At 41.4% G+C, this 27,812-nt stretch overlaps 1 protein-coding gene across 5 annotated transcripts in view; it reads left to right on the forward strand.

Moving 5' to 3' along the window:
* CPNE5 (copine 5) overlaps nucleotides 1-27,812 on the forward strand; it is a 192,031-nt gene that overhangs the window by 153,388 nt on the left and 10,831 nt on the right. For all 5 annotated transcript variants that reach the window (XM_074311092.1, XM_074311095.1, XM_074311093.1 and 2 more), the window contains 4 exons: nucleotides 9,735-9,810; nucleotides 16,836-16,889; nucleotides 21,192-21,253; nucleotides 25,738-25,784. In XM_074311092.1, the coding sequence (XP_074167193.1) occupies nucleotides 9,735-9,810; nucleotides 16,836-16,889; nucleotides 21,192-21,253; nucleotides 25,738-25,784 (239 nt within the window). The remainder of the gene's footprint in view (nucleotides 1-9,734; nucleotides 9,811-16,835; nucleotides 16,890-21,191; nucleotides 21,254-25,737; nucleotides 25,785-27,812) is intronic.

Raw genomic sequence — 27,812 nt, forward strand, 5'->3', positions numbered from 1 at the left:
GAAAAAAAGTCTACCTTATTAGCATTTTCTTCATTACTTCCTTAGGTCTACCCAATAAACAAGACAATAAATCCAGCCCTGATTTGCAGCCTTTGCCAATTTTGGAGGTGTGAATAGTCACACAGCAAAATTAACAACTGGCTCTCACAAACCAGTTTGAGCCAGCTCCCACACACCCGTGGATGCAAATTCTCTGTCTCTCATTCCCCTGGAAGCCCACTCCAGCTTTAGAAAGCAATAACTATCAGAAAGAGTCAGTGTTGCTTTGTGGATAGAGAGCTGGGAAGGTCCTTCAACAGGAGTTGAAGAGAAAGCTGATTGTTAAACACTTACCAGCATACCTCTGACCACATTACTAGATATCTTAGAACAGAGGATGACTAACCACTTGTTGGGAATGTGACCTGGAAAGAGGAAAGAGTGTTTTCAATGGAGTACGGGGACCTCTGTTCAAATTTTCCCTCTGAAGTTGTTATTTTGGCAAGTCATTGATTTCCTGAGCTTCAGTTTCCTCGTCTCTAAAACAGGAGAACTGAAGGCTTTTGAAGTCGAGCTCTAAATCTCAGAAGCCTGGGAAGTGAGTGATATGAGTCCCTTCCAGTTCGGAGATTCTAGGATTACCTGGCCTGCTTGTTAAAACAAGTCATGTGACTTTATCATTTCACCTCCGGTGACCACATCCCCCTAACCGGCCTCTGCTTCCAGTCTCCCCTCTTGACAATAATCTTCTTCACCTTTCCTAGTTGCCTCCTCGTATTTGTTCTACATGTAAAGCTCTCAAGGCAGAAACTATATCCTATCTGCCCAATCCCATACTGGGCATGTAGTCAATGCTGGGAAGCTGATAGGGAAGTGAGAAGACAGGACTTCAGTGATTCGTTATTATCTATTGCATCAAATCCAAATTCCTCAGCCTAACTCCATTTTCCTCCCTTTTTATCTCACTGACCTTATTTCCCCCATCAACGCTAACTCTCAGCTCTGAGGGGGCCCTTCATATAATTTGCTTGTTTTTCTCCCTGTATCTTTACACATTCCACAGAATGCCCCTCCTCTTCTCTCTTTTTTTTAACCAGACCTGAGATTTCAATTGCATAGGAAATTCCAGTAATACCCATTACCAATGCAAATTGGTATGTGCTTTGCAGCTTTTTTTTTTTTTTAATTATGATAAAGAGTTGTCTGGACCACAGAAAAGTGACTCGATAGAATTTCACACTTAGTATGTATCAGAGATGGGACTGGTATCCCGACTCCAAGACTGGCCTTTCATCCATTCTTTCAGGCTGCCTCTTATCACTTAGTCTTTTTCTTCATCCCCTCAGGATGCCTAACTGTGTATCCATTTTTATAATGTCTATTCAGAGAGAAGACTGAGGAAACAAAAGTAGGGCAGCAGAGAGAAAAGAGAAAGAGAAAAGAAGAGAGAGATGAGGGGGGAGAGAGACAGACAGAGAGAAAGAAAAAAGAGACAGAAACAAACAGAGACAAGGAGAGGCAGAGACAGAGAGAGAATAAGAGATGATATTAACTTCCTATATGCTTGGGTATATAAATACAAAGTACAAAAAAGCAAGTTGGTCCCAACTCTTAACAATAGAGGAGCTTAACATTTTAACTTAACATTTTAATAGAGGAGCTAGAAAAGTGGGAGTGGGAGAGAATGCCCCAAGGAAGGCAAAACTGCTGAGGAGATTGTGCACTAATTCTGAACTAAAGTCAAGAAGACTCATCTTCATGAGCCCAAATCTGGCCCCAGACACTTACGAGCTGTGTGACCCTGAGCAAGTCACTTACCCATGTCTGCCTCCGTTTCCTCATCTGTAAAATGGGCTGGGAAGGAAATGGCCACTCCAGCATCTCTGCCAAGAAAACCCCACGTGGGGTTAAGAAGAGTCGGACATGACTAAATTAAAATGAACAAACAACAACATCTAGTGTTTTACATTTTGCAAAAAACTAAGACTAAAGATGTAGAAAGACCCCATGACATAATGATCAGAGCTCTGGATTTGGAGTCAGGGAAGTGACCTCGTTGGTTTGAACCCTGGCTCCACTATTCACTGTCTTGGACAAAAGTCTAATTCTTTTTATGCCTCAATTTCCTCATCCATAAGAAATGATGGAGTTGGACTAGATGGTCACTAGGGCCTCCTCCCCAGCTTTAAATCACAGGCGGTACCAGTCTTTTATGTCCATAGTATAGAAGAGGAACTTGGGGCCATATAGCTGAGGAGTCTTGTCCAGTGTCATTCAGATAATAACTAACAGAGCTGGGACTAAAGGTCCAGCGGTCTTTTCTGAACACGATTGCCTTCTCATCTGAGCTCATCTAGAGCCACTAGCTCTCAAAGGCAGCAACCATATCATATCTGTCCAGTTGTAGTCCTGGGCATGTAGTCAGTATTGATAGGCTGGTAGACAAATGAGAGAATTTGCTGTTGAGGTCCAGTTGTTTTTCACTCATATCTGACTCATCATGACTCTATTTGGGGTTCTCTTGGCAAAGAGGCTGCAGTGGTTTGCCATTTCCTTCTCCAGCCCATTTTACAGATGAGGAAACTGAGGCAGACATGGGTAAATGACTTGCTCAGGGTCACACAGCTCGTAAGTGTCTGGGGCCAGATTTGGACTCATGGAGATGAGTCTTCTTGACTTTAGGCCCAACCTTCTATCCATGATGCCCTCTATCTTCCCTAAAGCATTAGATAAAAATGAATAATTTTGAAAGGATCGAAAACCAGTTTTTGTTATTGAGTCATTTTAGTCACGTCTGAGTCTTCCTCACCCCATTTTGGATTTTCTGGCAAAGACACTGAAATGGTTTGTCATTTCCTTATCCAGTTCATCTTATAGGTGAGGAAACTGAGGCAGATGTGGTTAAGGACCACACAGCTAGTCTGGGGACTCAGCACTGGCACTCCATCCATGAACCACCTAAGGACTCAGTGAGAAGGAAGGATCTAACTAAGGAGACAGGCTGAAGCTGGAAATCTTTAATTACCCACCTAGATTGTTGCTCACCGAAGAAGGCACTGCATTTGGGTTTAGAGAACGTGGCTGTGAGTCATAGTTTGTAACTGCTTCCCTGTCTCATCGGGCCTTTCCTCACTTATGAAATAAGGACGTTGGGTTAGAATGGCTCTGCTCGCCTTTCCAGCTTTAAATCAATGATCCTTAGAGCTCTTCTGAATCACCCATTGGGGTCAACATTTAGCAAAGTCTCAGTGTCTGAGTGCGAGCTAGGTCGTTTCCCCAACTCCTCTCCCCTCACCAGATGACTTATCAGCTGTGCACATTCAGGTCAGCTCTCCGGAGCCACTGGGATGCAAAGCATGGCCAAGGAGAGTCATAGGGAAGCAAACTCTTGCTACAAAGGCAATAAAGTGGGCTGGATCGTAGAGTTAGAGTCAGAAGAGACCTTACCAAGATTCCTAACAATAGTTCATGTTTATAGACACCTTTGAGGTTTATAGCCTACTTTCTTCATAACAATCAGTGAGCTAGTATAAGTATTGTTATCTACCAGTATCCACAAATCAGATTCAGGTGTGGCAGAGGACAGGCCTGGGAGTTGGAATAATAATAACAATAATAACAGCCAGGATTTGTATAGAGATTTAAGGTTTGCACAACACTTTACAAATGTCTCATTTTAGCCTTAGACTAGGGCAGCCAAATGTGCAATGGATAGAACACCAGACCTGGAAGCAGGAAGACCTGAATTCAGATTCAGCCTCAGATACTTACCAGCTGTGTGATCCTGGACAAGTCACTTATTTCTGTTTGCCTCAGTTCCTCATCTGTAAAATGAGCTAGAGAAGGAAACGGCAAAGCGCTCCAGTATCTTTGCCAAGAAAAATTTTAAAATTAAACAACAATCTTTAGAATAACCCTGGAGGAAGGGATTTTTTAATAGAAGAGACAGAGACTGATAGCATTTAAATGGCTTGCTCAGATCCCACAGCTAGTATGTGTCGGGGATGGATTTGTATTCCAGTCTTCTTGACTTCAGATCCTCCAGCTGCCTCAAATGAGGTAAACTTATCTATGTGCCGTCTAGGATGGCGTGGATCAAAACAAGATGTGTATTGGCTGTTCAACCCCGGACACAGTTCTTACCTTCCCAGGACCCCCAGGCATCTCTGGCTATAAGTTATACAACAGCAGCTCATCTGTGTGGATAGATCGCTGACAGCTCTGTCTCTCTGTCTCTGTGTCTCTGTGTCTCTGTCTCTCTTATCTGTATGTTTCTCTCACAGAGGCACACAAGCACATTATTTATCTGTGTACCACTACATAAAAGTACTTCATAAAACAGCAGGAAGGAGTCACACTGAAGTTAAAATGCTTAATAAAAAATATATATATATAAATACACCTTGTTACTATTATTACTTTAGTTTTTTGTTCTAGATCTTCTCCCACAGCTGCCAGAGGTGTAAATAAATATTTATTATGCCCTTATTATGGGCCAAGCACTGTGATAATATTAGGGATACAAAAAAAGGCAAAAGCACTCCCTGAGCGCCCCGAGGAGTTTTGAGCCTGCTGGAGAAGACAACATTCTAAGGAGATATTGTGCTTCTGTCTCACCCCTTCATCTTAAATCTTCTGCCTCCCTCTAACCTTTTCTGCAGCTTGGACATTTGGCCTATCTTAAGCTTTGCTGTACTGAGTCCTAAGTCTCTGGTTCTGGCTCAATCCCTTTTTCCTTCTCTTTCCCTCTCTCCTTTTCTCTTCCTTTCTTTTCTTTCTGGCTTCCCCTTTCTCTCTGTCTCCATCTGTCTCTCCCTCTTCCTCCTTCTCTTTCTGTCTCTCTCTTCCGCCTCTCTTTCTCCCTTTTTTTCTCCTTCCCCCTTTTCCCCTCTTTTTCCCTCTCTCCTTCCTTCTCTTTCTCCTTCTTCCTCCCTTTCTTTCTCCTATGCTCTCCCTCCTCTTCTTGCTCTCTTGTCTTCTGTCTTTTCTCTTTCTCTCCTTTCCTTTCTTTCCCTTCCTTCTACCTTTCTTCCTTTCTTTTTCTTTTTTTCTTTCCCTCCTTCCACACTTCTTTCTCACTCTGTCTTTTTCTTTCTCTTCCTCTCCCTCTCCCCTTTATTCCTTTCTCTCTCTGCCTTATTTTTCTTCTTCCCTCCATCCTTCTCCCTCTTTCTCTTCTTTTTCTCTTTCCTCTCTCTCTCTCTCTCTCTCTCTCTCTCTCTCTCTCTCTCTCTCTCTCTCTCTCTCTCTCTCTCTCTCAAAAACACACACATAATACATGGAAACTATAAATATATAACCACAGCTAGCCCATGGCCTGCTCTCATGGCCTTATTGTGCCCTGGGGGGATATGCCATCTGCACAAATGGCTTCTCAAATAATACATGTTGAATGCATCAGAAGAGATTGAATTGGTCTCAGAGCTAGAGAGACTTGGTTTCAAGCCTGGCTGTGTGACCTTGGGCAAATTAATTAATCTCTCAATGCTTTAGGCAACTCTGAAAGCCTCTAAGGCCCAGAGAAAGTGCCACTCTATGTTGCTAGAGGCTGTTCCTTTATCTGGGAATTCTTTATAAGAGTGAAATCAGAGGTCCACCCCATGGACCCACCCACACTTATAAGTACATTAAGAAGTATTAGCAAAGTATTTTTTAAAGTCTTTATTAACTTAAGGGGTCAAGAAAGTTGTCTTGGAATAGAAGATACATAAACTGGATTTTATTGTTAGAAATTTATCAGGCATTCTAGTTATAAGAAACAGTGTAGACAAAGGCATGCATGTAGGAAAGAACGTGGTATGTGTGCATTAAGCATAACAAATAACCCAAGGAAAGGACTTGAAAGAGCTTCTTGAACAAATCCCACATTTTACAGTTGGAGAAACTGAGGTGCATGAAGGGGAGGTAATTGGCCCAAGATCACACATATCTTAAGTGGCAGAGTTGGGGTTTGGCTGCAGGCCTTTTGGATTCCAAATTTAGCGCTTTTCCAGATATTCTGTGGTTTTTCAAAGATGTAAAGTGATTTATTTGGCAGCAGCATAGATTATGTGGAGGGAAGTAATGTGATACAAGGCTACAAATAGAGACTGGAGGAAGGAGTGTGGAGGCCCTTGAATGCTGAGTAGAGGGCTCTGTACTTTATTCACCAAGTAGGAAGGAGGAGCTACAAGGTTGGGCTGGGGTTTTTTTTGGAAAGTTATTCTAGCAGAGGTAAAAAAGATAGGTTGGAGGGGGTGTGAGTGACAGTAATATGCCTATTAAAAGCATATTTTCAAGAGTAAGATCAGGGCAAATGTTATTAGCTGCTCTGCTTTTGATTCTCTGTGTATCTCGGGGGTGGTTGTGGTGTGGAGTCTGAGAGGAGAGGAGGATTGAGGATGAGAGATGGAGGATCCAATGTAGGGGATGGAAGATGGTGAATGGGAGGTAGAGGATGAGGAATGGGAAGTGGATGAGTGGTGAGGAATAGGGAATTGGGGTGGGTGATAAGGAATAAGAGATGGAGGGTGGATAATAGGGAGATAAATAAAGATGAGGAACTTGAAATGGATGATAAAAGTGAGGACTGAGAGAAGGATGAATGGTGGGAAATGGGGAATCAGGAGAGGATAGGATGGAAATGAGTGATGGGAAGGGGAGATATGAAAGAGGAATAGATAATAGGAATGGGAATGGAGGATGGAGAATGTGAAATAGTAATGATAATGGGAAATGAAAGATAAAGGATGGATGAAGGATAAAGAAGGTAGGATGGAAATGGGTAATGGAAATGGGGAAAATGAAAGAGGAATAGATAATAGGAATGGGAATGGAGGATGGGAATGAGAAATGGGGAATGTGAAAAAGAAATGGATCATGGGATATGGGGATGAAGGATGGAGAAAGGATAAGAAAGAAGTAGTAGAGAACAGATATGGGAAAAGAAGGATAGATAATGAGGAACTAAGGATGAAGAATAAGAAATGTGTGATGGATATAGGACATGAATATGATGTGTAGGAAATGGGGAATATGAAAATAGACTAAGGACAGGGATTAAGAAGTGGGAGGTTAGGGAATGAGGGTGACAAAGATGGATGGACAATGCATGATAGGGGAAATGGTGGATAAGAAAGGACAAGGAAGAGGATGGGGAATAGGAAATGGGAGACTAGTAAAAGAGAAATATATAATGAGAAACTGTAGATGGAGAGTAGGAAATGGATAATGGGAATGGGGTCTATGAAAGAGAGATAAATAATGGGGGAGGGGGAAGGAAGATGTAGAATCAAGTTTCCTGCATGACTCTGTGACCCTGTAAAATTTTTATTTTATTTTCTACTTCTCCATCATCTTTCCAGACATCCCGGGCTTGCAATTTTGGTACCATCCCAGACTCTTCACTTTCTCTTACTCTCCATATCCAATCCAAGGTCTTGATCTTGTCCTCTCCTTTCCATCTCCATAACACTGTATTTACATTTCTGGCATTGCCATCACCCTAGTACACATGCCTATCACTTCTGCGCAATCTTTGCAATAACCTGGTCTCCTTGCTTCAGGTCTTTTTCCACTTTAATCCATCTTCCACTCTTTTGCTATTGTGACCTCTCTAACAGAATCAAGCCCTCATTCAGCAAATTCTAGGGGCTCCCTATTATGTCCAGGATCAAATAGAAAATCCTCAGTTTGGCATTCAAATGGCCCCCCCAACTAGTCTTCCAGCTTCCTCCCCTCCATGTACTCAGCGGTTCAAACACACTGGCCTCGAGGCTCTTCTTACCCAAGACACTCATCTCTTGCTTCCTGAATGTTTTCACTGACCTTCCCATGCCAGAATTCTCTCTCTCCTCATCTCCTTCTCCAGGCTTCCTTGGCTTCCTTCAAACTTCAGCAAAAGTCCTATTTTCCATAAGAAACCTTTTGCGATCTCCCTTAATGCTGGTGCTTTCCTTCTGTTGATCATTCTCCAATTTATCAAGCCCTATCTCACATTTCCTATTCCTCATCCTTAGTTTCTTATTATCCATCCTTCTTTATCCATATCCTTTCCCCACTACTTTCTTATCCTTTCTCCATCCTTCATCTCCATATCCCATGATCCATTTCTCTTTCACAGTCCTCATTCCTAATTCCCCATCTTCCATTCTTAGTCCTATTATCTGTTACTCTCTCATTTTCCCCATTCCCTTCATTTCCATCCTGCCCTCTTTACTCTTTTCCATCCTTTATCTTCTATTTCCCATATAACTTGTTTGGATACAGTGGAGAGATCTCCGGACTGGAGTCAGAAAGACCTGATTTCAGATCTGGCCTTGGACACAAGCCATTTAACCCGGTTTGCCTCAGTTACCTCATCTGTAAAGGAAATGGTAAATCCTTCCAATATCTTTGCCCAAAAACCTCATATAGAGTCACAGAATTGGGAAAGCCTGAACAAAATCCATAAAAAATAGTTTGTTTGGACATGATTATTTGCATATTATCTTTACCATTAGACTGTGAACTCAAGAGCAACAGCTGTTTGATGGTTTGTTTTGTAAGGTTATGTTTATAAACCTAGCACTTAGCACAGTGCCTGGCACTTAGTAGGTGCTTAATAAATGCTTATTGACTGACCAGTCTACTTTAGCTTTGGCTATCTCTATGCAGTGGGAGTTACTATTGGAGGTTCTCTTTTTCATGGAGTCAGTGGGATTCAGGGCTAGGAGTCAGGAGTCAAATCTCTCTGAGTTGTACTGAAGGCTGTGGTTGACAACTCTGCTCATTAAAAACAATCACTCTCTGCTGAATGAAATGAGAAGAACAGGAGAACATTGTACAGGGCAACAACAACATCGTATCATGATCAACCATGATAGATTTAGCTCTTTTTGGCAATACAGTGAGCCAAGATAAATCTAAAAGATTATCGAAGCATACTATTTTCACTTCTTTTAAATTAAATTTTTTTCTTCCTTGTGGTTTTTCTGTTTTTGTTCAGATTTTTCTTTCACAACATGAATAATATGGAAATGTTTAATACAATTGTACATATATTACCTATATCAGATTAATTGCTGTCTTGGAGATGGTGGAAAGGAAGAAGGTAGAAAAAATGGAAATTAAAATCCATAAAAGTAAATGTCAAAAACTAATAATCATTTTAAAATGAAGTTCAGAAAAGTAAATATATATATATATTATATATAATCACTGTCCTCTTAGATAGGTTTTGATAGGTCTATAAGGATATCAGAGACTAATGAGGAGTGAACTCAGGGCAAAAACTCAATTGGCCCCTTTCTTGGGCATTCAGGGACAAAGAACTTCATAGGATAATACCTTTAGAGGTTAAAAAAAAAAAAAAAACCTCCCCATTTTACAGATGATGAAAATGAGACTTAGAAAAATTAGCTAGCTTGCCCAAAGTCACACAGGTAGTAAGCATAAGTCCTGGGATTGGAATCCTGTTCTTGTGTTATCAGAGTGATGTTCCTTCTACCCTATCATGCTTTCCTTTAATTCACATAGGAAGTATATGTTCCATTCCAGAGTTGCCTTCCTAATGGTTTTTGGCATCTCCCGAAAAACCATGGAGCAAAGGCAGAACTCTAGAGCCAAGAATGAAAGAAGGCACAAATGAGAGAGGAAGGGCAATAGCTAATCCAAAGGAAAAAGCTTTAATGATGGAATTTTGGATATCTTTTGAGGGAGATACTTGGAGTTAGGAGAAAGAGGCAGAGGGAGGAGAATGCAGCCTGGAATTCAGGCTCTTTTGCTTTTTCTTGCAGTCATGACTTCATTGGAGAGTTCACCACTAGCTACCGGGAACTGGCTCGTGGGCAGAGTCAATTCAACATCTATGAGGTGAGTCTGTTTCCTGCTTTTAAACCTGCTATTTGCTGTATATTTCAAAGGATCACACCGATTTTAGGGAAGACTTGAATCTAGAGAGCTGCAGCCTGGGGCTACAAAAGTCCACACTATGATTTCAGATGTCCCCTTTTCTTATCTTATTTTCAGGGGGCAGCTAAGTGATCCTGAGCAAATCACTTAACCCTTTTTGTCTCAATTTCCTCATCAGTAAAATGATCTGGAGGAGATGGTAAACCACTCCAGTATCTTTGTCAAAAAATAAAACAAAACAAAACAAAACAACCAGAAGGAGTCACAAAAAGTCACACATAAATGAAAAATCTGAACAACAAAAACAACCAAAAAAATCTAAGCTTCTGGGTATCGGGCTGGGGTGGGCAGGAGGAAGCACCAGGTGGGAGAGCAAGAAGACCTGGGTTCTATTTTCAGTACAGTCATTCACTAGCTGGGTGGTTGTGGTTAAATAATTTTTCCTTTCTGGGACTTGATTTCCTCCTCTATAAAAATAGCTATAATTCCAACCACTCATGCCTCACTAGCTTAATTCCTACCTCTGAATCATTGCCCAAATTCTTCCCTGCCACCTTTAATGCTCTATTTCTTTTCTGTAGAGCCAAACCCTACTATCATTTCAGGCTTAGCTCAAGTTCCATTTTCTTCATGGAGTCCTCTGCCCCTTCCTTCAATTCCACTGATCTCTCCCCACCCTTCCTGAACTCTTTCTGTATTTAATATCTATAATCAACCCACTTTTTAAAAAATTTTCTTAAAAATAAGGACTCAACCTATGATTTTATTTGTATAGGTAACTTCTGGGTTAAGAAATTCACTTATATCCGAATACAATCCTTCCTTTGCAACAACAACAACAACAAAATTCGGTTCTGCACACATATATTGTATCTAGGATATACTATAACATATTTAATATGTATGGGAATGCCTGCCATCCAGGGGAGGGGGTGGAGGGAAGGAGGGGAAAAACTCGGAACAGAAGGGAGTACAAGGGATAATGATGTAAAAAAAAAATTTACCTATGCATATGTAGTGTCAAAAAAATGTTATAATTATAAAATTAATTAAAAAAAAAAGAAATTTGCAGTCTTAAGAGGCTTGCCTGGGAATCACCTAAGAGGTTAGAATGTAATATTATGTCACATAATGTAATATATAATACATATTATATGATAAATATAACATTATATATATTAAATACAGATTAAAAAATATATCCTGAGATTCCAAGAAGTGAAATAATTTCCCTGGGTCCTACAGCTAACAAGTGTCAAAGCCTAGGTTTGGATGAAGGACTTTTGCCTTTAAGTGATAAGTTTTGGAGGGGTTTTTATATTAGGCCTTTGAGTTCATTGCTATGTCACCCACACACACATTCAGCAACCTTTCTACAACTCTGAGTTTTTGAGAATTGATTAGATGATCACTCAGAGGTGAGATTTGAACCAGGGTTTCTTGGGTAATGTTTATTGTCCTCTCGTTTTGCTTGTCTCCTCTCCTCTAAAAGACTTATCTCCTTGAGGGCAGGGGCCACACTTTTTTCTTATCTAAATAATTATAGATATTTTCTTATCGTTTCTCCCCTAGTACAAGTCTGGGCCCATAATAGATGGTCCATAAATACATTTATTGCACTGAACAGGAATCAAATCAACACCCTAGTTGTTTACACTTCCTAAATAAGGCTCGCTTTTCTTGTCCCCTGCCTCTGAAAGGAATGGGAAACGAGGCAAATCTCTCTTTTGGTTCTTCGTTGAGAGAAGATCAGAATACCTAGAATCCTTCACACATAGAAGAGCTTGATCCCTCATTGAAAAGGAAGAGAAAAGTCCTTTTGATTGTGGTTCCCAATAATGGCCCCTTTGGGACACGAAGCTTGTCCACCTAAACCCCTGAAACTGGAGGATTTCGTTTCCCTGCCCATCCCGCCCCTCAGGAAGTTTCCCTTCGTGCAGGACCGGTAAGGACTCTGCCGAAGCCTCTCTGCTTCCGGGAAGGGCAGGAAGGCAGTGGTCCCCTGCCGAGAACAAGGTTAGAGATAGGGTTGTAGAATTTAAAAGTCTGCATTTGATTCCTGCCTCTGACACCCACTGATCCTGGGGAACTCTTCAGGAGGTGGTGTGGAGGTCTGCATTGCTTCCTGAGGCCTCTAGGCGGAGCTGGTCCTCTGTATGTATGACAGCCACGAGAGCTAGCCTTCCTGGGGAGGTGGGGACGGGATATAATGGAGCTAGTCAACACCTGAATTTTACAGAGAGAAAATGGGGGTGACAGAGGTGAAGACTCATCTGGTTAGTCCTACACTACATTCACCACCCTCTCCGTACTTGCTAAAAATAATTGGACTTCTGTGAATGTGAGTCTGTACCTGTTTGTGTGTCTCTGCATAGGAATATGATAACTTACGTGTTATATAGTGCATTGGCTTTGCATGTGCATGGATCTATATTTGTGGACGTGAATGTTCCTCCAACCTTATCGCAGGTTTTTCCCAAAAGCCTGTCCCCCTTCTCCGCTTTCTTCTCATTTTCACACTTGGTGATTAGCCCTTGCCCTTTGCAGATGACTTCTTGCAGTTTACAAGTCTCTATTGGACCCTTCCACATCTTGTATGAGCTTGGGTGACCCTGATCACACCTTTAGTCATAGGATTCATAGGTTCGTAGATTCCTAAGTGGAAGGAAGCTTGTTCAGTCCTTACGTCTAATTTTCAGTCTTTGTTTATCCACTGACTCCTTTCCTACTGCTTACAAACATGCCCAGATCACACCCATCCTTAAAACACACACACACACACTCGAACCTGCCATCCCCTCAAGCTATCCTGCCTTTCACAGCCAAGCTCCTAGAAAAAATCTGCCTACACTAGTTGCCTCTTCTTTGTCACCTCCCACTCATTTCTCAAACCTTTGCAATCTGGCTTACAGCCTCGTTCGTTCAAATGAAATTTGTCTCTAAGGTTACCAAGTGACTTCTTTTCTCGGATTTCACCCTTAGCTTTTCCAAAGCATATAGTAATGATAGATAGCCTTCGAACCCCTATAGAAGTTTGCAAAATGCTTTAAAGATATTATCTTGTTCGGTCCTCACAATAACTCTCTATGATGCTATTATCTCCTTTTTACAAACGAGGAAGCTGAGGCTGAAAAAGGTCATGTGATAAAAAGGTCACCCAGATAGTGGGTGTCTGAGGCAGAATTTGAACTTAGATCTCCCTAACTTCAGGTCAAATACTATCTACTGCATTTGACATATTTACCACTTCCTTGGTCTAGACACATTTCCCTAGGCTTCCAAGACACTTTCTCTCCTGACTTTCCTCAGCCAGCCCTTAGTCTCCTTTGTCACCATCTATACCCAAACCACTACTGATGGTATCCTTAGATCTTTGTCTTGAGCATCTGTCTCTTCTTTCTTCCCTCTCCTTCCAGCCCCTTTCTCTCTCTGACTCTCTGAATCCTTTCTTCGTTATCTGTTTCTCTGCATCTCTGCTTTGTCTAACTCTATTTTATATTTGTGATCTCATCAGCTCCTAGGGGATTCATCTATGATCACTATAGAGGTAACTAGATGTTGCAATGAATAGAGTCACTTATCCCTTTGCAGGATAATAGGGTCACATTTGGAAGGGATCTCGGGGCTCTCTTGTCCACTGCTAGCTCAGATTTTAATTTCTCTTATTTGAACTATTGTCCTGAATCACCTCACTGTTGAAAAGAGCCATGATCATCAGAATTGATCATCTCATAATCTTCTTGTTGCTGTGTACAAAGATCTCCTGGTTCTGCTCATTTCACTCAGCATCAGTTCATGTAAGTCTCTCCAGGCCTCTCTGAAATCATCCTCCTGATCAATTCTTATAGAACAATAATGTGCCATAACATCCATAACTTATTCAGCCAACTGACAGGCTTCCACTTTCCAGTTTCTTGAAACTACCAAAAGGACCAGTACAAACCTGTTTGCACATCTGGGTCCTTTTCCCTTTTTTATGATCTCTTTGGGAGCAGAATAGAGACACTGCTGGGTCAAAGGGTATGCACAGTTTGATAATTCTTTGGGTATATTTCTATTGCTCTCCAGAATGGTTGGACCAGTTTACAACTCCACCAACAATGCATCAGTGTCCCAGTTTTCCCACATCCCCTCCAACATTCATCATTACCTTTTCCTGTCATCTTAGCCAATCTGAAAGGAGTATAGTAGTATCTCAGAGTTGTCTTAATTTGCATTTCTCTGATCAGTAGTGATTTAGATTATTTTTCCCATGACTAGAAATGGTTTTAATTTTTTCATCTGAAAATTGTCTATTCAATCCTTTGACCATTTTTGTTGATGGTTTCATTATCTCTTTAGGGAAAAACTAGCCTTTGGGTAGCAACCTTCATGTCCTTTTTGATCATGTGATAAATTTCTAGTTGTAAAATAGAACCTATGTGCCATTATTCTTAACCAGATTGGATGATGAATTCACACCACCCCTTGCTATTCCCCATGGATGGCAGTCTGTCTTTAGTCTACGTGCCTTTGCTCATGCCATTTTCTAGCCAAAGTATATATTTCCTATTCATCTTCACCTCATGTACTCTCTGACTTCCTCCAGCTTCTTTTAGCTCAAGTGCCACCTCCTGTAGAAAGTCTGACTAGTTCCTCTCAATCATTAAGCATTTAATCACCTACTATGTGTTAGACATATATGTGACGGGCCATTAGATGGAGCAGTGGATTACCAGGAGTCAGAAAGACTCAATTTATTGACTTCAGATGTGGTCTAAGACACTGACTAGCTGTGTGACCCTGGGCAAGTCACTTAACCCTGTTTGCCTCCGTTTTCTCATCTAACAAATTAACTGGAGAAGAAAATGGCAAACCATTCTAGTATCTTTGCCAAGAAAACCCCAAATAGGGTCGTAGAGAGTTGGACACGACTGAAATGATGCAAGAACAATGTACCATTTTATAAAATAAATACTTGCACAATTGATCATATCATAGATTTAGAACTAAAAGGGACCTCGTAGTCTATCTAGTCCAGCTCCTTCTTTTGAGATGAGAAAATAGAGCCTGTCTACAACTATATGGAAAGAAATAACAGAAAAAGGATTTTAAGCTTAGGTACAATGATGCAGAGTTCAGCAGTTTGAACTCTTCAGCTAAATTCCATCTCTTCGGTTAAATTGTAAATTCCTTGAGGGCAGTGTTGATATTTGGGTTATCCTTGCAACTCCCCTCAGGCCTTTTGCAAAGTAAATTCCAATCAAGACTTGTTGAATGGAGGCATTTGGACAAGTATTAGGAGGCTGCCTCTGTGTGATCATGGGCAAATTACCCAACTACTCTGTGCTCGTTCAGTATTCTGATCTAGAATATCAAGCTAAAAATTCCCATTCCCACATAAGAAAGTAGTAATCAGACAGGAAGCCTACAGAGATGTGATGGGGAAATAACCAGAGAAACAAGAAAAAAAAAAAGAATATAAATGAGAGACTATTATGTGTATAAGGCACTGAGATGTGATGAAGTGTTGGTAAAAATTTTCTTGATGAGTTAGTGAAAATGTTTAAATACATATAACAGAAATATATAGAAGCATATTTTTGAAATAGTGAGAACCTGTGAAAATCAAATGAGAAAGTCAGCATACAGGATGTGGGGAAATGAGGTGCAGTAGAAAGAGCACTTGATTTGGAGCAAAAGTATAACCAGGGTAGAGCAAACAGAGCTTTGTGCCAGAGTGCCAAAATTCACAGGACATCCATAGCATTTGTATTCATCCAAGAGATTAAAAAAACAACTGGTTAGCACATTTTTATTAATGAAATAGGAAACTACCATATGTTGGTGTTTCCTCCTGTTCCCCACACCAGCTCCAGCATTCATGCCCCATGGAAGTTCCTCCACAGCCCAGCCCTACTCCATCTCTTCTGTATGGGTAGATGGAATTTCCTCCTCAGGAAGTTCTCTGAACTTATGAAATCACAAGTCTAGTCCCTGTCATTGTTGTTCAGTTGCTTTCAGTCATGTCTGACTCTTTGTGACCCCATTTGGGATTTACTTAGCAAAGTGTTTAACATTTCCTTCTCCAACTTCAAAAAATACAGATTTTACAGATGAGGAAATCGAGGCAAAAAGAGTAAAATGACTGCCCAGCAGTAAGTGTCTGAGCCTGGATTTGAGGCCTGGTGCTCTATCCCTGGTGCCCCTTAGGTGACAGCCAGTCCTTTACCCTGGCCCTGTTCCAGTCCTGAGTGAAAATAAAAAGGAGAAAAAACACAACCCCAGAGGTCCATAGAGGCCAATATTGTCCAGAGGTAACAATAAAGTACTATACAGTATGATTTTTAAAAATTGAACTTGTTATATATTTACTGCAGGGAGCTGTTGGTGAGGAACTTATTCTATAAAGACAGATCAGTCTGTGTTCTGCAATTTATAGTCTGAGAGAACTGCCTAGGGCACTGGGTTAATTGCCTTGACCAGGATCCCTTAGAGTATGTGGTCCCCCTAGTATCTGAACCCACATCTTCCTGACTCTGAAGCCAGTTCTGTAGCCGCTTCACCAGGCTGTCTTCAGGAGGTGATAATAACAGTGAATGCAACAGGAGTACCAAAGAGATCTGGGGAAGACAGAGAAGGCTTCATGGATGGGTCTTGAAGAAAGAGGATCGTGTGGTCAGCATGGGGAAATGAGAAGAAGCTAGTCTAGATGGCCCTTAAAAACTTCCTGCATTAGATCTGGGATCCAATGATCCGAAATCTCTCTGGGCCTCAGTTTTCCCCATCAGTAAAATGGTTTCTGAGATCCTTTCTGACTTTAAATCTGTGATCCAGTGATCCTTCAAACATTGACTGGACCAGAGAGTATGTATTGAGGAGGTGAGTTCCCAAGAGCCTCCTTTGGGGGACAAATTAGCAGATAAACTCTCTGCCCTGCAAAAAGCAGCACTGATGACAATCTGGAGACCCCTCCCCTCTGACACTTCAATTCTTCCTTTCTACAGGTGGTAAACCCGAAAAAGAAAATGAAGAAAAAGAAATACCTAAACTCTGGCACAGTAAGTTCCTCTTCCCTTCCCCTCTCCCCCTCCTTCTCCTTTCTCCCCCAGGGTCTGAGTGAGGACATTCTGAATTCTAAACTGTGTCAGGCACAAGTAGCTCCGCTGTTCAGAACATGGGAGCTAGAGCCCCGGAGGAGGAGAAGAAAGGTGGGGGTAGGGAGGGTGGGAAGAAAAGGAGGTGTCGATGGAGCAACCTCCCAGGAGATGACAGAGGCAAGCCTGTTTCAGGATGAAATCTGGACAAGAAAAACTCCCACGAGTGCTACTCAGCAGTCCAGGATCCAGCTAAGCTGCCTCTACATCTGTTTGACACAGCAGCCCAGGAGGAGACCTGCTAGGCACATGGAGGAGCATCAAAGGGACTGGGGAAGGATCTCAGAGAAACCAAGAGCCCTGGGGGATCCCAACTGGGGGAGCAGCTCTTGAAAGTCTCACAAAATGAACAGGGAACTACACCCCCTCCCTATGGGTGGTCTTGTATGAAGCCATGCAGTGGGTCCCCTTCAGGAAATGCCCTGGAAACTCAGTAATCTTGGCTAATTAGCTATGAGCCTGACTTACCAATTTTTTTTTAAAGTGAGGCAACCTTATTGTTTTTGCCTTCTAAAGTAGTGAGTTCACTGGAAGGGCTCACCAAATCACAGAATTTGAAAGTTCACAGGGCCCTCTGAGGCCATCTCGTCCAATACATGGCAGACCAAGAATTCCCTCTGCTATATACTCAAGACATAATCATCTAGCCTTCTCTTGAAGACCTCCAGTGAAGGGCCACCCACTACTGCCCCAAGGCAGCCCACTTCTTGTTTTTAAAAAAAATTAAATTAAAATTTTTTCAATTAACTAAAACTAATTTTCTCTCCCTCCTCCCTCTCCCTCCATTAGGGGAAAAAAAAGAAAAGAAGAAAATCTCAACTCTTGTTACAAATGTACATAGATATTATTTATAAAGTGCTTTGTTAACCTTAAACTTTATAACTGCTAGCTATTAATAATAATGATGATAATAATTTATCTGGATCTCAGTATTTTCATCTATAAAATGAGAGAGTTGGATTAAATTGCCTGTGAGGTGCTGTCCAGCTTTGAATATAAAATCCTATGACCCTTCTGGATCAAGTCCATTTCTTCTTCCAGGTCACAGACCTTTAAATGCTTGAATACCTCTATTATGTCTCCCATGCATGAATCTTCATTTTTTCTAGGCTAAACATTCCCAGATCCTTTAGGCAGTGCCATGTAATGGATGGGAGTTTCAGAAAGACACATTTAGGGTTGGTGTAAGAAAAAAAGCTTCTTTTAGAACTGTCCTAATATGGACTCAACTGCCCTGGGGGATTTATAACATCAGCTCACATGTATATAGCACTTTGAAGGTTTGCAAAGTGTTTAAAAATATCTCTTTTGATCCTCATAATAACTCTGGGAAAGAGGTGCTATTATCCTAATTTTACAGATGGGGAAACTGAGGCAGCCACTGTTAAGTGACTCTCCCAGGGTCACACAGTCAGTGATTGAGCCACAGTTATGAACTCAGGTTTTCTTGATTCCAGGGCTAGTGTTCCATTCACAAGCTCCCAGTGGTGGTTCCTAATTGGACAGCTCCAAACAGCCTCTGATGGGGGGTAGGTGGGGAATAGGAGGCCCTTATTAAAGATTATAGAATAAATTGTTGCTCAGGTACCAGTTACCCTTCATGTCTTCTTAGCCTTGTATTCCGTGCATGGGAAGCAGTTTGATTACAGTAAATAACTCTGAGTTGAGGTTCTGGGTTTCTTTAATGTGTCCAGGTGTGCAATGAATTACAAATGAAGGTTCTGCCCAATGAGCAGAGGAGGACATCCTCCAAAGAGCAAAGTGCTGTGAAAAGAGCTGGTTCCTTTAAATAGGTCGAAGGTCTCCCCAGAACCACCCCTTCCATTCATTTAGTTATTTGGCCAACCCTTCCTTGCCATGTAGGGCAGAGATAAATTGCTGACTGGCACCTGCACTCTTGGACCCTGAGCCTTACGTTGAACATATACTTGTTGAAAGAGAATGACTGTGGATTTCCTGGTGTCTGAAGTAAGGGCTTCCTTCAAACAGAACTCTTAGAAGTGCTTTGTTCCCCACTCCCCACCCTCCCCCTGGATGATATGAAGACTAGAACTCTTCAGTTTGGGAGAACGGAGACTGCAAAAGAAAAGAACCTGAAAGATGAAGGCCCCAGAGGAGGAATAAGAATGGTTCCTTAGTCACCAGATTCTGGGATGGGGTGCTGGTGGGGCTACCCCAAAACTGGAGAGAGGCAAATTCAGGAAGAGTTTAAAAGTTGGTGGGAGGCAGAGGGAACTTCCTTACTCTGATATGTGGAGTAGGCTGAGAATATCAGTAGGTATAAGACATAAGAGGCAATGTGGAATAATGGCACCAAAGCCAGGAAGACCTGAGTTCAAATCCTGCCTTTCGCACAAACTGGTTCTGATAAAGTTATTTAAAAGGCTGTAGCTAAGTTTTTTAAGATTAAAGAGTGCAGACCTGTTTTAGTAGAAGGAAATTCCTCATCTAGAAATTCCTTATGTCACTGAAATCCCAGATCCAATCCTTTAAGGTATGAATTCCTGTTTGGACATTTATGATGGGTTTAAAAAAGAAAGCCATAGAAAAGACCATTCCTAGTCAGTGAGGGTAAGATCTCAGGTAAAATCAGGGAGTTTACTTATATCTTCCTATAACCTATCTCAGTTGGCTCATAGAAGCCAAGGTTTGGGGACCTACTGACTGATGCAGGGTGATACTTTCTCTTTAAAATTTTTAATTACTTTTTTTTTCTCTTCTTCCCACACTCCTACCTTTCTTTTTCTCTCTGTTCTCACCCTGAGAAAGAAAGAAAAACAAAACTCCTTTTACAAACATGTATAATCAAGCAAAACAAATCCCACATTGGCCACGTCCAAAAAAAATTATGTCTCAATGGAGGTGGGTAATCTATTTCATCATAAATCCTCTGGAATTGTGGTTATTCATTGAGATAATCAGAGATAATCAGAGTTCCCAAGTTTTTCAAAGTTGTTTATTTTTACAATATTATTGTTATTGTATACATTATTTTCCTGGTTCTATATAGTTCAGTCTGTATCAGTTCATACAAGTCTTCCCCAGAGTCCTTACAATCATAATTTCTTACAGCATAATAATCAGTGTTCCATCACATTCATATACTATAACTTGTTTGCTTTCCAATTTTCTAGAACAATGCTTTCTAAGGACTCCTTTCTCAAAAAGTTTGATACCAATATATTTTGGACTGGGGCAACTTCATACCCACTAACAATTAGCAAAAGGCAGCTAGGTGGTACTAGAAAAAACTCAGAACCTGGAGTCAGAAAGATTCATCTTCCTGAGTTCAAATCTGACCTCAGGCACTCAAAAACTGTATGACCCCTGGATTCAGGTCATTTAATCTTGTTTGCCTCAGTTTTCTCATCTGAAAAAAGGAAAGGACAAACCACTCCCGTGTCTTTGCCTAGAAAACCCCAAAGAATGATACATAAGACAACTGAACAATAACAAGTAGCAAAGTTAGAAATGGAGAAGGGCTACTTACAAAAGGGAATAGAGAAAATATTTAAAATAGAGGGTAATGTGTGGGGGGGAGACAGTTGTAAGAGCAAAATAAACTTCCTGAACTTGAAAGGGAGATTTAAAAATAATGGGGAGAAGTTTGATGAAATCATAGACTACACTCAGCCTGGGGGGTTAACCCCACCACCACACACAGTTTATAAGAATGTCCTTTCTCCCCCTCTTTTCCTGTTGAATTCTTGTGCTTCTTTTAAAGAGCCTAGTACAAATGCTCCCTATGCCCTATTCCTCCTTTTGTTTGTAATTGCCTTCTCCCATCTCATTTGTCATCTCTCTCTTTAATATTCTAATTATGCATTATATTAATCTGCAATTTGTTTCATCTACTTCTAAGCCATAAGCCTCAAATTTTGAACTTCCCCATGTGTTTTGCCCTTGGGAGGGCCTAATAAATGTGTTTTCAGTTAAATTGGATTGAGCATAAAAGGAAGGGGAGACTTAAATCTATTGTCTCTCCCATTAGAAAATAAGTTTCTTGAGGGCAGACCTGTTTCATTTATAAATGTGTATCCCCAGCTTTTCTCCCAGTGCCTGGTATCTAGTAGGCCCTAAATAAGAGTTTTTTGACTGGGGGAAAAACCCCAATCATTCAGTCCCTAAATCTACCCTGCCCCATGGTGATACCTACCAAGACTAATGAATGGATGCTCTGTTTTTTGTTTTTTTTTTCCCTCCAAGGTAACACTACTTTCCTTCGCAGTGGAGTCGGAATGCACATTCTTGGATTATATCAAAGGAGGGTGAGAAAAGGGCTCATTCGGGCTCCTTACATGCTGGACTTAAAAGTCATATGAGTTCCTAAATGCATAATCCCCGCATTTGGGCCTATTTCACTCTGGACTTGGTTCTGAAAGATTTTCTCAAATTTTTGGAATTTGAGGATCACTTGTATTGAAATAAATGTCAGGCTAGTCTAGTCGTCTAAGGCCCAGCTTCTTAAACTGTCACAAAATTATGATTTATCAGTAAATGTTTGATTTATATATCTATATACTTGAGATTCTGTAAGAAAAATCTTAGGCAAAAAGGGGAAAAAAGAAGTCCTGATCTAAGACATCAGACTCGAGATTTAGAGAGAAAGCCCTATAGATGTGCTGGTCTATATAGAGGTGTGGGTCAAATCCCACTTCTGATACCCGAACTTTTGGGCAGCAAAGTGGCATAGTGGGTAGAGTGCCAGGATGTTAAGTCTACCCTCAGACAATTACCAGCTGTGTGACCTTGGCCAAGTCATATATCATTTAACTGTGCGCCTCAGTTTTCTCAATTATTGGCTCATTTCTAAAGTGATTGGGAGGAGGAAATGGCAAACCACTCCAGTATCTCTGCCAAGAAAAACCCAAATGGAGTCACAAAAAGTCAGACAACTGAACATCAACAACTTGATTATTTAAAAACATTATTCTGGGAAAGGGTTCATAGATTTCACCAGAAGCCAAGAAAGAATGAGGACATTGAGTGCCCAGATAAAGGGTTCATAGAAACACAGATCTAAAGGGAAGCTGGGAAGTTATTTAGGACTGGAAGGCACTCCCAAAGACCATCCAGTCTAAATTCTTTATTTTATAGACAAGGAAACTGAGGCCTGTTGGGTGTCTGGTGATGATATAAGAGAGGTTAAGAACCCATACTCTAAGATGATGTTAGAGATGAGTTGCTGACCTGCATCAATGAATGATATTTCCACACCAGGAATCCCCCATTTGAGGAAATTATAGATCCATCTATTAAACAAAAACCAAAAACAGGCCTTAATGTGTCTATTAATATTCCCATCATGAAAATGCTTTCATAATCATATTTGTCCCCTCACCTTAGGAGACTGCCCTGAGGGAGAAGTTAAAAGTGACAGGGCTTAAGATCATGGATTTAATGATAAAGGGATCTCTCCTGCAACCTCCTAATTTTACACATGAGGAATTGAGCCTCAGAGAGGCTACTTGATTTGCCTGAAGTCAGACAGCTGGTAAATAGTAATCTTAGGATCCAAATTCGGGTCTTCTGGCTACAAAACCAATTTTCTTTCCACTGATCCCATGCAGTCTCAAGTCAAGTTTCTTAGGAGCAGAGAACGTTAGAACTGGAAGGACTCCAGATGCCATTTGGTCCAAAGTTCCCTAATTTTGCTGTTTCCAAAATAGCTATTGGTACCAGAATTCAAAATACAAAACTCCCCAGCTGGCCAAAACTGCTGCCTCTGGCACAGGTGTCATTGTTTTTCACTAGAATGAAAGATTGGTCTCTAAAGTTCTTTCCATCTCTAAGGGCCTGTTTGCCATGTCCCTGGGGGAGGGGCCTGCCCAGGCATGGGGTAAAATAAGAGTATTATCTTGGGCTTTCCTTCCTGGTTCTCCATTGTCATATTTCCTCTGGGTCTCAGCATCCTCCCATCACATAGCCGACCACTGTCTGGACCCTAGGGAGCCCGGTGTTGGCAGGTGTATTCTCTAAGTTAAGAATGGGGTGCCAGCCCAGGAGCTGGGCTTTACTTCTCAACCACAGGAGGAATTACAGAGCATAAAAATACAGAGGTAGGGGACCCTAAAAGTCATCAAATCCAATCCACTAATTTTTACAGAAAAGCAAAGTGAGGTTCAGAGATGCTAAGTGACTTGAGAGGGAGAAAGTAGAATTTGAACTGACGTTCTGTTTATCTAAGTCCCCAAACCTCTTTCCACTGCATCATGCTGCCTCTGACATTGCAGATTAGCTTCTGTGGCTAGGTATCTATACCCCATCAGCATCCCCATCTGTGTTTCATAGAATCATAAATTTAGAGATGGTTATCTGGTCTAACCATCTCATTTTACAGATGGGAAAACATAGTCCCAGAAAAGGGACTGACTATCTAACATGTGAATTGGATAGAGGGCTAGTTATTAAATCAGAGAGCCTAAGTTTGAATCACAGGTCAGTTATTTTGTTACCTGTGTGACCTTCAGAAAGTCAATTTCTTTGGGTATTAGATAAATCCTCCCTAACTCCTTTCTAGGGATGCCCCTCTTAGAGTCTTTTTCCTTATTATAACTAACTCCTTTTTGGGCTCAGTCACAATAGCTAACTTCTCTTGAAATTTAGCCCAGCAACCAATGGCATAATTCCTTTTTGAAATTGGTCTGCTAACTTATCTTGGAGTTTAGCCCATTCTTGGCAATATAATAAAATCTTTGCACCATGAAAACAGCATTTCATTAGGCATCAGTTTCCTCATCTGTAAAATGAGAGTGTTGAATGAGAGTCTTTGGTCAAAGTCCTTTTCATCAATAAATCTGTTTCCCAGTATATCATCCTGTTTATATGCTAGGAAATAGCAGGGGTTGTAATCAGGACTTAAGAAGGGACTTCAACCTTGGAGCAAAATGCAGTTCTTTCCAGTATTTCCTGAAGCCTTTACCAGAGGGAGATTATAGACTTCCTCACAGAACTTCAGATAGGGGCTACTAGGTGGTGCCATCGTGCACAGAGCATTGGGCCTGGAGTCCGGAGTACCTAAATTCTAATCCAACCTCAGACACTAGCTGTGTGACTCTGGGCAAGTCACTTAACTCTGTTCACCTCAGTTTCCTCATCTGTCAAATGAACTGGAGAAAAAAAAAAAAGGCAAATCACTCCAGTATCTCTGCCAAGAAAACCCCAGTGAGGTCAACAGAAAGTTGGATATAAAAACAACATTTCAGGCAGCAAGGGTCTGAGCAGGATTTGAACCCAGCATAATGGCTTGGGTGCTGAACTCTAAACCATTTACTAGCTATGTGACCTTTCTGAGCCTCACAACCCTTTAAGACTCCATGTTATAAATGGGCTACAATATGCCTCTGGGGAAAGAACAAAATTACAGCAACAAAATTACAGGCTCATAGTTCTAGAGCTGTAAGAGTATGAGGTGGGGAAGGGTGTGCAGATAAATATTTAACAACCAGATCTCCAAAAAATTAAAATTCATGGCAGACTCTTAAGTTTATTCTGCATCATTAACATTTTCTCCATTGCTCAACAAAGCAATAAATCAAGTCCTGATTTGTTGGGTTTACTGATTTCCCAGGTGTAAATGTTCTCATTGAAAATTGAACCGTCAGTTCTCAAGGGAGCCTGTGTGAGCTGGTTCCAGCAACCCCTGGCTGTAAGGGACCTTCCCGGGCAATGTAGCTCACCTCCTTCATTTTACAAATGAAGAAACTGAAACCCAGAGAGGTTAAAACCACAGGTCCTTTTCTCATTATTATTATTATGACTCTCACTTTGAGAGCTTCAACAGGCACTTGCCATACTTAGATCACTTTACAAAGATTTTATGTTGAATTTGTGGAGCAGAGGGAGAGTTCACGGTCCCATCACTAGCTGAATTGGCAATCAGTCCAGGTCCTCGGGAGTGATTGACTCAGCCAGCTAGAAACAGGGGTAGAAAGAGAGAAGATGCCCTCTACCTTCTTCACTTTTGCTTTTAATTCATCATGGAATGTTATCTGGGTCTCCATTGGGAAACCCAGGTTTCTGGGGGACAGAAAAGGATTTCTTTGCCTCAAAAACGTCCTCATGACTAAGGGCAGAGACTTTAATTTCAAAGTGAGGGAGTAGGCCCAAAATGTCCTGAGGCTACTCTGATGCAAACATTCGATATGGGACTCAAATTATGCTAAATGACTGATATCAAACTTTGCTCGTCTTTGGAACAGACTCTTCAACTTTCTCTAGCTTATCTCCCTCCATATCTGTCACCTGAGGTTGCAGTTGGCTGTGAGATCAGTGCCCAGACTTGTAGCTGAAGACCAGCTTCCTGTTTCTCTCCGGAGGCCCTGGGAAAAGATGACAACAAACGTGTTTATTTTGTTTTACAAAGAGATTCCACGTCCAGATATTGCCGTCTGTCCTTTCAGAACTTTCATAACCCCATTTGAGGTTGTCGGTACAAAAATACCAGAGTGGTTTGCCATCTGACAGATGAGGAAACTGAGGCAAACCCAAAATCACTCAGCTGGCAAATGTCTGGGGCTGGCTTTGAACTCAGGAAGATGAGTCTTTCTGACTCCAGATACTCCCTCCGCTGCCCAACTCCATGCTTTACACAGCGAAGCTAGTGATCACAAGATACTTTTCAGGGGCTGTTTCCCCCATTTTCAGTCCAGCTTTATAACGCGATTCACCTAAGTGTCAGAACTTATATGTGGAGATGCTGCGCTCCACTCACCTTCTCAGGTAATAACTGTTCTTTCTTTTCCACTCCCAGGACTCAGATCAATTTCACGGTTGCCATTGACTTCACGGCCTCTAATGGTGAGTGACCCACTGTAGGGAAGTGATGCATAAAGAAAGGCGAAGGGGAGGGAGGGCAAGGACCTGATGATTATAATCTGAGGGATGATCCTGGACAAGCACGCTGCCCCCATCCTTGGCATTTCTTTTGCCTCGGTTTCCCCTTTTTATAAACAAGGATAACTTATGGGCATTCCCTCACAAGGCACAAGGCATCAAAGCTCCAGCCGGGGACATCACACCTACCTGTATTTGTTTATTCAGGAAACTCTCAAGGCATGGGGAGGGTTTCGCTGTATTGAATGAGATTTCCAGCGCTCCATCCTAGGACCAAACTGGGCCTTCATCCATATTAATCACTATTCTCAGCTGCAGTATAGTGGAATCACCTGCTAAGTGTTGCTGGAGTAGGGTGCTACCTCCCAGAGGCCTCCAGTCCAGTTAGTTCGCAGGCAGTTCAGACCCACAGAAAATAACTAAGCATGCAATTCTTACAGACCTGGCTACAAGTACTCTTTTTTTTTTTTAATGGTTTTTCCTTCTAGCTCATTTTCTGGCCTACTCTGAACCTAAGCTCCTCAGAAGCAGGTTATGGGGGAAAAATTCAGAAGTTGGTGCTGTGGTCCTTAATAATACACTCCCAGCAGCACACAATGGCAAAGGCATGAGGCTTGACCTCAGGAGGGCCTGGATTCAAGTTTCACCTTAGACCCAAATCACTGTGAATTAGTTTCTGTGTGATTAATCATGAAAACATTGTGTCCTGTTAGTTAAAATGTAAACTCTCTGAGAGCAGGGATTGCCTCACTTTGGTTTTAGCAGCCCTGTTTCCTAGCACTGTCCTCGGTACTTAGTGGGCAGTTCATGATTGCTTGTTGATTGATCCTAGATCCAAATCTAAGCCATTTATTAGCTATGCGACCTTGGACAGACTTTTTAACCCCCCAGAGCCTCAGTTTCCTCCTCCAGAAAAAGAGAAATGACAGCACCTGTCGGCTCAGGATGATGGTGCCCGCCTGATATCCCTGTTATTGGGGAGGGCGTCTCATGGATTGTTGAGGAGTTTTAAGTTGTAGTAACACTGTCAATTAGATGGCTTCACTATGTCTGGCACCAAATATGGTGAACTCCCAAGAGTGAAGGGCCACCAGGCTGCCCACAGGGTGTCAGGGAGAGAGGGAGCAGGTCAGAATTCCTGTCCCAATCAGCGGTGGGATAAGCTCCTGTGAGGGGCCACTGTACTTAAAGCCTTAAACCCAGTCTCAAAGGATAATTTTAATAATAACACCTATTTCAAAGTAGTTGTGTGAAGATCAAGCGAAATATAATACATATACATATATACAATGTACATATGCACATATATAAACATACACAAATGCATGTGTGTCTGTTTATATGGGTACATACACATTATAGACAATATATATCCACATGTGTGTTTGTACACACAAGTATATATGCATATACACCTGTGTGCATGTATGTATATTATCTTATTTGCTCTTCATACTAGACCTTTGAGACAGATACTTTTATTATTTAAATTACTGTTTAAGACCAAATCTTGTCATCCAGGCTGGAAGGGCAGCAGCCACACATGGGAAGTGATCTCACTGCTGATGGGCATTTATACATATACATACACACATATACACATATACACACACATGTACCATTCACAAATATGTTTGTGTATATATATGTACACACATACGTATGTATGTGTGTATCACAGTGGATAGAGGACTGGGCTGGGAGTCAGGAAGATTCTCATCTTCCTGAGTTCAAATCCAGCCTCAGACATTTACCAACTGTTTGCTTCAGTTTCCTAATCTGTCAAATGTGCTGGAGAAGGAAATGGCAAATTATCCCTCTGTCTCTGCCAAGAAAACCCCAAATGAGATCAAGAAGAGTCAGACACTAAGGGACTAAACAACCATAATATGTATCTTGAATATTATTGTTTGTGATCTTTGTAAACTTTAAAGTGAAATAAAGATATTAGCTATTTTAAGCATGCCTTTCTTTTCCGAGGCTCTCTTGGAC

This window comes from Sminthopsis crassicaudata, chromosome 4, assembly GCF_048593235.1.
Source record: "Sminthopsis crassicaudata isolate SCR6 chromosome 4, ASM4859323v1, whole genome shotgun sequence".
Taxonomy (NCBI): Eukaryota; Metazoa; Chordata; class Mammalia; order Dasyuromorphia; family Dasyuridae; genus Sminthopsis; species Sminthopsis crassicaudata.